The sequence below is a fragment of the Rhinoraja longicauda genome, chromosome 28 (genome assembly GCF_053455715.1).
Source record: "Rhinoraja longicauda isolate Sanriku21f chromosome 28, sRhiLon1.1, whole genome shotgun sequence".
Taxonomy (NCBI): domain Eukaryota; kingdom Metazoa; phylum Chordata; class Chondrichthyes; order Rajiformes; family Arhynchobatidae; genus Rhinoraja; species Rhinoraja longicauda.
The window spans coordinates 14,862,108-14,872,377 of record NC_135980.1 but is presented as its reverse complement, the minus strand read 5'-3'; the positions used below and the strand labels follow the sequence as shown (position 1 = coordinate 14,872,377).

The 10,270-nt window shown below is 40.6% G+C and overlaps 1 protein-coding gene across 1 annotated transcript; it reads right to left on the bottom strand.

The window, feature by feature from the left end:
* Nucleotides 1–277: 277 nt before the first annotated feature.
* LOC144607386 (procathepsin L-like) lies at nucleotides 278–9,641 on the bottom strand. The gene is made up of 6 exons (XM_078424194.1): nucleotides 9,510–9,641; nucleotides 7,412–7,534; nucleotides 5,340–5,513; nucleotides 3,707–3,922; nucleotides 1,779–1,941; nucleotides 278–396 (listed from the first exon to the last, which is right to left on the bottom strand). Exons 1-6 carry the CDS (start codon nucleotides 9,639–9,641, stop codon nucleotides 278–280), a joined length of 927 nt encoding a protein of 308 aa, XP_078280320.1.
* Between the last annotated feature and the right edge of the window lie 629 nt (nucleotides 9,642–10,270).

Here is a 10,270-nt window from a genome sequence, read left to right as displayed (position 1 = left end):
ACATTTCCACAAATGGAAACATATTCTCTGTCTTGCTCATTCCATTTATATATTTTTGAAGATTGCTATCATACCATCCTAGTATCTGTCTGCAATGCAAAAGATCTTAGGCAAAGATATTTTCCTGATAAAGATATTTCATAGTTCTGGTATCAATCCTGTGAATCATTTTGTTCGCTGCCTCAGAATGGTAATTCGTTTTCCTCATGCACCAATACTCTGATCGAACAGTGTTTTGCCACCGACCCTTTTGAAATTTTGTTACATCTTTCATCTTTTAGGGTACATACCTGTTTTTAATAAGCCAATAATTTAGTCCGTTTTCTCTGCCATATCCAATTGCCAGCATAGCATGGTTCACATCTTTATTAGAGCATTGTTCATCATAATAGATTCCTGGTAAGAAACATTTATTTATATGATTGAAAAACATGTATTGACAATGGGTTGCACAAGGGATTGCTCTTTGTAATATCTTGCCATGCAATTATCATGCACTCTACAATTCAGTTCACATTTGTTTGTCAAAATTCTGTTACTTTTTCCTACATTTCCATTATAAACCACAATGTTCATGTTCATGTTTGTAATGAGAAATCCCAATATAAATTTGCTGCGTCAAATCTGTGCCCTCAAACCTAGGCTTGGTATTCCACCTCCACATTTCTTGGCCAGAGCTCTGGGGTTTACCTTCTCCCATGCACCTAACATCAATTTCCAAATCACTGCAAAATTTGCTGACTGAAGCTGACCACATTGTCTCGATCTTTTTCTGGGGATTTGGCAGTTGGGGGATCTCAGCAAAGAGGCCGGGAATGAAAATGGTGCGCAGTGCCCAGCTCATACTACAGCTCTCTCGTGCACCATTGGCCTGCATTCAAACAAGACCATTTGTGGAACAATACATATTCTTTTGGATTCTTCCCCAAATAATAGATTTTCCTAATGTTTTTTTATCATCTAGAATGTGAAAAGGCCACTTGCTATGTTCAGCGATGTATTTATTGTTCGCATTTCAGTTTGGATACATTTTAGTCAGTGCAAGGTCAGTTAAACACATGAGAGACCTGTGAACCTTTTCACAACTGTAAGCGCAATTTTGCACTTGATCATTCTGTGCAACTTGTCAATAATTAATTCTAATCTTAATATGATAAATAAAGTTGCCTATTGATCTTTGCACAAAATATCCACAAATAATGATATGTGGAATTGATTAATATCAATAAATTCAATCCTATTCTATTTTTGAAGATTCTAATCATATGTTAGTTGAAGTCGATGTTTTACAAAACAGGAATGCAAAAAGTGATAAGAAGAGTGACTGGTCACAGAAGTTAAAGTGCGATTTCAATGATTTGATTAAGGAGTGGAGGGTGTTTCTCCATCATGGCAGTGATAGGAAGAAGAGTTTAGGTTGTTTTTTTATTGTGATTTTTGTCCTAGACTGTGATAGCAATGGATAGTCAAGATGAAAGGGAATAGAGAGTGCAGGTCTTAAAATCTTTATTCGGGGAGAGGGAAATAAGTGGTATCATGAAAGGGATGCTATGGAAAATATGAATGCTGGAATGGATAGGTGGCTTGTGACAGCACCAGATAGCATGTGCCAAGCTTTTGTAAAACCTTACTGTGATGGAAGGTTAATATGGTTTGAATTATAGATATTCAACAGAACTTGTTAATGATAAGCAAGTTGACAGAGGAAGTGTGACATTTAATATAATTCTACTTTCTATTAAACATTATCCCTGGAATGGATAATTTATGTTTCTTACCTTCTTTATAATACTGGAACGAATGACGACTAGCATCAATGGCAATTGAAATTGGTCCGATATTAGCCACGCCTATTGCTAGAGCTGTTTCGTTTTTTCTGAGCGTGTGGTAACTACGGAGGTTGGCAACAACCTTGTCACTCCTAAATCTGCAGTCTTTTTGCTAATTGATAAATCAATCAATAGAATTCAAAGTTAATTTACACCCACGATGCTTCTCGAGACGCCAATCATAGAGTTGTGAGATATTGTATGAGCCCTTCAGCCTTTAGGCTGATACAGTTCATCAGAAATTGAATGTACAACTATTGTTGGCACGTTCAAATGGAAAGGGAAAATTGAGAACAAGGCAAAAATTGAAAGCGCTCCTTATAGAAATATATTGGCCACCGAGCTGAGCCATTAGTGTAGCTCAGAATCGCAGTGTGGATTTAGAGCAAGGAAGAGCACATTCAAAAAGCTGTACAACAATAGGTGCTCACTCATTCGATTCCATATTTTATATACAAGGAGGCAAATCTAGATAAGACATGGAGTCAGATAGTACACTGATCTCAAAGTCTCTCTTGTGGTTGTGAGCTTAGTTTGCCTCCATGAAAACAGCAATTTCTAGGCAGAAGGTACATGCCAATGATAAAAAGTTAGGAGAAGGTTGACAGGAAGACAGACACAAAAAGCTGGAGTAACGCAGTGGGTCGGGCAGCATCTCTGCAGAAAAGGAATAGGTAAGGTTTCGGGTCAAGACCCTTCTTCAAACTGAGAGTCCGGGGAAAGGAGAATGAGACATACAGTGGGTTCTTAGGACAAATGCAGAAACCAGCGATAATCAAGGAAATGTGGATTGTGTTGGACTCATCATACATTCTCGGACTAGCAGCCAAAAGACTGGGCTGTTGACCCGATGTCCTGAGCTGAAATCCCATCACAGCAGCTAGGGAATCGTGAGCATAACACAAAGTGCTGGAATAACTCCATCAGTTACCAGGCAACTGAACCATCCTTTTAACAACTGGAGCGCGGTCCTGAGCTACTATCTACCTCATTGGCAGTGTTGCAGTGCTAATTTGTTTAGGTGCCGGAACTGTCAAACAGGGGCGTCATTTCAGGTTTTGCTTGGGTGAATCTTTACATAAATTATTATCTTATCTACCCCAACCTTCGCTTCCGTAAAATCCCTTTAATCTAATATGCGGCCGCTGTTACATTCCCCACTAGTTAAAATTCCCCGCAGTTTATTTTGGCTTTTTTCTTACAGAGGTGTCGGAGCGGCGCTCTGGTGAGCTCTGGCAGCACTGCACCCCTGCTCATTGGAGACCCTTGGACTATCTTTTAATCAGACTTTACTGGACTTTATTTTGCACTGAACATTATTCCCTTTATCATGTATCTATACACTGTGGATGGCTTGATTGTAATCATGTATAGCCTTTCTGCTGACTGGTTAGCGTGCAACAACAGTTTTTCACTGTACACATGATAATAAAGTAAACAAAATTGGAATAACTAAACTGGCGACGTTAAATTAAAATAATTTAAAAATCTGCAAGTGAAAAAAAAGTCTGACTCCAGTTGCAACGGTCATGAACCTAAAGGAATGTTGTAAAAATACAGCTGCTCCAAATATTCTTCATGGTAGAAAATCTTCCATCCTTATCCAGCAAATGACTGCCTTCTCAGTTCAGGGGCAATGAGAGAAGGGCAATAGGTGCCAACAATAAAATATTTTATGGATCCCCCAACCAAATAATGTATTTGAACAGAGAAGATATAAGCTGACTGGTTAACAAAATAGCAAATGCTTTTCACGGTACCTCAGTACACATGACAATAAACTCAACTCAACTCTACAATTCAGACAAATGTAAGGCTTTTCTATGCAACACTGCAAATGAACAAAAAAAATAATTACAGTTTGAAAATAGACTTACTACTGCAGTGTATGGATATACTTTTTCAGAGTTTATGCCGCCTTCCTTCTGAATGCAATAAAAGGCATCTTCCATATATCCACCTCTGCATCCGTAAGGATTAGTGCTACAATCTAGCACGTTCTGCTCACTTAGAGAAATAAGATGACCTCTTCTTCCCATCTGTCCCTCGAGGGCTCCAGTTGCACTGAAGATCCAGCAGGAGCCGCATGCTCCCTGGAAATCACAAACACTGTCACACCAACAGCATTCCAATGTAAAATTCACATCCATTTCACCTCCACCGAGATGGACTACTATTTGCATTGATTCTGCTTTCTGAATAAAATGTCCTTGCTTGCTGAACTATAGCTTGTTTATTGTGAGCCCGGGTATTATAAGTTAACACAGAAAGCCGGAACTTGAAATTACCAGTTTTAGTTGAATGATGAGGAGTCAGAATCTAATCTAGATTGCATATGAAACATGTTTAAATTAGGTGAGCATTGGTCTATGAACAACATACACACTCCTCGGATAGGCATCTTAATAAATTGGCATGGAATAGCAAAAAATGACTAGCTGAGGATCATGAAACAGACATGTTAAGGACATAGGAACAAGACCCAAGCTATTTTGTCCCTCAAGCTTACTCTGCTATTCTTGAGATCATGAGGTCTAATTTCATATCATTCCCTGTTCCACATCTTAATTGATACCATTATCTAACAAAAACTTACCAATCACAAATTTCAAATTAGCTATTGACCTGATATATTTGGCATCTTGTGGAAGAGGATTCCAATTTCTGCACCCTTCTGTAAGTAAAATGGATGCAAATTTTCCTCTTGATAATTTCAATTCTACATTATTAATCTAACTCTTGGCCCTAAATATTTCAACTCATGGAAGTAGTTTTACTTATAAGTCTCTTCTCCTTAATATCTTTATAAATCCAGTCAAATCATTCCCTCAATTTTCTGACTTCCTGGGTTATTCAACCCTAAATCTATAAACTCTCACCAGAATTTAACCATTGAATGGTCATGGAGACATACAACACCACTAACTGGTCCTCCAGCACAACTTGTTCATACCAACCAAGATGACCCATCAAAGTTAGTGCCATTGCCCAAGTTTGGCTCATATCTCTCTGAATATTTCCTATCCATGAATCCATCCAAATGTCTTTTAATTGTTGTTATTCAACCTGCCTCAACCACTTCCTCTGACAGTTCATTCCAAATACATACCATCCTCTGTGTGAAATGTTACCCTTCAAGTTCCTATTAAATCTTTGTCCTCTCATCTTAAACGTTTGCCTTCGAGGCCCTGATTCCCCAACCCTGAGAAAAAGACTATGTGTTCAACACATAGCTTCTTCAGCTTCAACAGAACTGAGTTACAGGGAGCAAGGGATAGAATGCATCTGGCAGTATATTGCATATTTAATTTCAATAATTGAGGATGAATTTTACTTTTCGTGTGTGGCTAAACTCAGTAGACATCAGCAGGATAAGAAAGCAGGAGCAGCACTTTCTGACAAGTAAGACATAAAATCAAATACTCATCTTCCTTGCTGGTACCTACAAGTCATCAATACATCAATTATATATCACATTTATCACTGGGTTTTTTTTGGTCCAATTTTTACCTGGTTCTTTATTGGTGTGACTGCACCATTTTTCCTCCAATCGAAAGACTTTGGCAAGTTCTGATCATTTTCATTAGTTTCATCAAACCCATCATATTCTTCAACTTTCACAGTTGAGCTTTCACCTTCATTCATGAGGAATCCATTCATCAATTTATTGAACTCTTCATTTGTCTAGGAAGCCAATGATATGGACATTCATTAATATAGTGACTGTCCTTGGGGAATATGCACAAGGAGGATATCAAACCTCCTGGGGTCATATTTCACCAGTATTTAGTTTACAACACCAGGAGAGATGAGAATATCAAACACTCTCGGCAGTCGTCTTATTTTTAGACTTAAATCAGGTTTTTCACATATGCACATTCTAAAGTGATAATGGGTTCATTAGTCTAGAAATTTGTGTTTTGGATGTTAAGCAATTCTCCTAAAACAAGTACAATAATTGTAAAATTTCCAGGCAACTTTTTTAATTGCTACCAACGAGCTCCCCCATGTCATGCCACACTGCTTCAGGAGAAGAGGGCATTAGGGGTTGAATTTCTTTCATTAGAAGCACATTTCCTTAAAGATCTGGAACCAGGAAGTTGCTTTTAATGGGCCAACCCACAATACAGCCAAGGTAAATATGAAATGCTGGAGTAACTCTGCAGGGCCATGCAGCATCTCTGGAGAAAAGGAATAGGTGATGTTTCGTGTTGAGACCTTTCCTCAGACTGAGAGTCAGGGGAGGGGGCTACTAGGGCAGCGCGGGGGTGCAGCGAGAGAGGGTGTTGCAGAACACTCGTTGGTGAGAGGAGCAGAACTTCTTCAAAGTAGGCTCTGGCATCTTAATAATGATTGATGTCTGTCCTTAATCATGATTTATGTTAACAGGATTGACAAATGTCTCAATGTAATTTTCATCTGGGCGACATCAATCTTTTGATTTTTACAAGCAAACTTCTAAATCATTTTTTTCTCCAGAAACTGATGTAAAGGCAAGTATGGAGTTTAAGTTAGGAACTTCCAATAAACAAATTGGAGCTGTTATTATTCATGCAACTTATTTAATGTGGAATCAATTTCTATAGTAAATATTGAAATAATCTTCCACAGTGGGTATAATCAGAGAACACATAGACCAGTGAGAGAAATGGGCAAAAACTGCAACTCCACCATGCTAAATTATTTGGGGCAATATTGAGCCTCATTGATTAAGAATCTCTCAGATTTCTTCATCAGGCAAACTTTCATTATTAGCTGGCCTACTGGTGGCATTTATATTTTGAGTCACTGCTCTTGAACGCAGTGAAGAAAGTCAGGCAGCATTCCCTCATTTGACCGTAATTCAACGCACTGGAGCAAAGAAAGTGCAAAAGGATCAGAAAGAAAAACAGAAAATGCTGGAAACACGAAGGTCAGGCAGCATCTGTAGAATAAGAAGCAGAAGAAATCGTATTGGTCCAAGATCTTTTGTCAGGACTGGCATGAGGATCAGATTGGTTTTGATACACTGACCAAATGCAAAGGCCACACAAACTGCAGCTCACACTCTGAGGCAGAGGATGCCTCTGGATTGGAGTCACCATTGATATTTTGAACTGATTTCCAATATTTCCCATTTTAATTTTATTTCAATTTCACAGTCACAACATTTCTCAACAATTTTGCAACAACTTGCATGATAAAAGTAACCATCAACAATGCCATCTTATTTCAGTGAAGGAGATGAGGGTCAGGTGAGATGGATGTAGCTGGTGCATGGAGCACAGCCTACACACGGTCATCATCCCTTGAGTGCTACTTGGACTGGTGCAGCCATGACCATCACGTTCTTTCACTTCCCAGGGCAAACACAAGGGAACACTAGGCTCTTAGCAGAGGTTCACCATGATGCTGGATGCGCTGGTAAGCAGAAAGGATGAAATAGGGTGTAAAAGGTGAAAGGTGTAAATAGGGTATAAAAGGTAAAATAGGGTGTAGAAAGAGATAGGACTTTGTGAGGTGATATCACTAAATATCACTCAGTATTAACACTTCAGTAACTAGTAACTTTCAGCCACACATATTTAGCATTTTGTACGCACCAGATCTCCAAATTGGTTCATTCCCACAGTAAATGTGTGCTTTCCCATGGCGTACTCTCGGTTGTGCTGCTCAATGTAACTCAGAGCACTCTCCCAAATCATTCTCCTGTTGGTCTCCTCACCCTGAAAAAAAGACATTATGGCAAAGTCATATTATAGTCTATAACATCCCTTTACCATCATTTACATTAGTATTCAAAGTTCATAGTGAATGGTGTGGATTGTTGGGGAATGTTGTAGAGCAGAAGGGTCCTGGAGTACAGGTGACTTGGACAGGTTGTGTGAGTGGGCGGGTGCTTGGCAGATGCAGTTTAATGTGGATAAGTGTGAGGTTATCCACTTTGGTGGTAAGAATAGGAAGGCAGATTATTATCTGAATGGTGTCAAGTTAGGAAAGGGGGACGTACAACGTGATCTGGGTGTCCTAGTGCATCAGTCACTGAAAGGAAGCATGCAGGTAAAACAGGCAGTGAAGAAAGCCAATGGAATGTTGTCCTTCATAACAAGAGGAGTTGAGTATAGGAGCAAAGAGGTCCTTCTGCAGTTGTACAGGGCCCTAGTGAGACCGCACCTGGAGTACTGTGTGCAGTTTTGGTCTCCAAATTTGAGGAAGGATATTCTTGCTATTGAGGGCTTGCAGCGTAGGTTTGCTAGGTTAATTCCCGGAATGGCGGGACTGTCATATGTTGAAAGACTGGAGCGACTGGGCGGCACGGTAGCGCAGCGGTAGAGTTGCTGCTTTACAGCGAATACAGCGCCGGAGACTCAGGTTCGATCCTGACTACGGGTGCTGCACTGTAAGGAGTTTGTACGTTCTCCCCGTGACCTGCGTGGGTTTTCTCCGAGATCTTCGGTTTCCTCCCACACTCCAAAGACGTACAGGTATGTAGGTTAATTGGCTGGGTAAATGTAAAAATTGTCCCTAGTGGGTGTAGGATAGTGTTAATGTGCGGGGATCACTGGGCGGCACGGACTTGGTGGGCCGAAAAGGCCTGTTTCCGGTTGTATATATATGATATGATATGATATGACTAGGCTTGTATACACTGGAGTTTAGAAGGATGAGAGGGGATCTTATCGAAACGTACAAGATTATTAAGGGGTTGGACACATTAGAGGCAGGAAACATGTTCCCAATGTTGGGGGAGTCCAGAACCAGGGGCCACAGTTTAAGAATAAGGGGTAGGCCATTTAGAACAGAGATGAGGAAAAACTTTTTCAGTCAGAGAGTTGTGAATCTGTGGAATTCTCTGCCTCAGAGGGCAGTGGAGGCCAATTCTCTGAATACATTCAAGAGAGAGCTAGATAGAGCTCTTAAGGATAGCGGAGTCAGGGGGTATGGGGAGAAAGCAGGAACGGGGTACTGATCGAGAATGATCAGCCATGATCACATTGAATGGCGGTGCTGGCTCGAAGGGCCGAATGGCCTACTCCTGCACCTATTGTCTATTGTCTACTACAATCAAGACAAAAAAACAACATAAAACACAAAGACAGACGGCCTGCAGGCGAGCCGCAGCTGCTAGGGCAGCGCAGGCGCACGAGAGCAAATGGGCAAATGGGCAAAAACCTTCTTTCAGCAACGTAACTTGGCCAGGCAATTACGGAAGACAGGGACAGATGTAACAGTAAATTCACATTGATACTTGATCTTACATTTAGAGCCACAGGCTCGGATACGTGAGGCTGCACCTAACCAAAGAGACGGTTTTGAGATGCAATTGCTACCAGGCATGTGAGGTGCCTTTTGCTTCATTTACTTATTTTTTAGGATGCGTGCACAGGTGGCAAGGTCAGTAATCTATAGTCCCTGAGAAGGTGTGAGTGAGCTGTGTTCCTGAACCATTACAATCCTTCAGCGATAGTGTATCCACTATGTGGTTTACAGGGGAGGGGGGTTAGTCCAGTCATGATCAAGGGCTGGAAAGACATTTCCAAATAGGAATGGTGTATGATGCGTAGGAAAACCTGCAGGCACTGGTGCAGTTCAATGAGTTGGTCACTGACAACCTGATTAGAAAGAGATTGCTTTAGTTGTCCTTTTTTCTCCTGACATACATCAGGATAGGTTTGCATTTGAAAACACATTCTATTTTACCTCTGTGTACTGCCGGTTGAACTGTAATTTCCAGTTCGTCCATTCTTCATCCAACGATGAATTGAACTTGTTTTCTGAGGCTATAACCAGAATAGACCCCACCACAAAGCCCAGAAACAATGGGAGCTCCATTCTGGCCAACCGAAAGGAAAATAATAAATGACTTTAAACCGTTAATAATAATGAAAATAGCTATTTGTAAAATTACATTGAATGGAGTGCTATGGTACTGATATCATTCTGTTTCAATGGCTCTCACAACTTTTCATCTTAGCCCCATTAAACAGAAAAATACCATGCACGCATTGTCTCTGGATTAGTACCTACTCGCCCATTCACTCTACTTAAATATAGTTCAAACTTACGATCAATTCAGGGGGCAGTTGATGAGTGAAGAAGGAGGCTTCCCATGAATGTTTGTTCTCAGGATCCCAACCCTCTGGCGTGGTTGGAAGGGTAGATATCAACAAGAGGGACCAATATCGTCTTTTGAAAGTGGACTGGAAATCAGGACTTTGAAAAGGGGAAATGTTATGATCGGCACCAGTATGTGACCTGTCACAGATGGGGAATAGGGGACAGGAATTTCAGCAGAGGATCGAGGGAGAACAAGATTGGGAGCAGATTGGAGATTGTGGGGAGGGGTATTGGGAAATTGATGATCTTTACTTACCCGATTTTCACCATCCAATACCCTTTTTCCCTGAGTCTGCCCAGTCCTGTGCTATGTCTGCCAAACTATTGTCAAAGTTCTCCTCAAG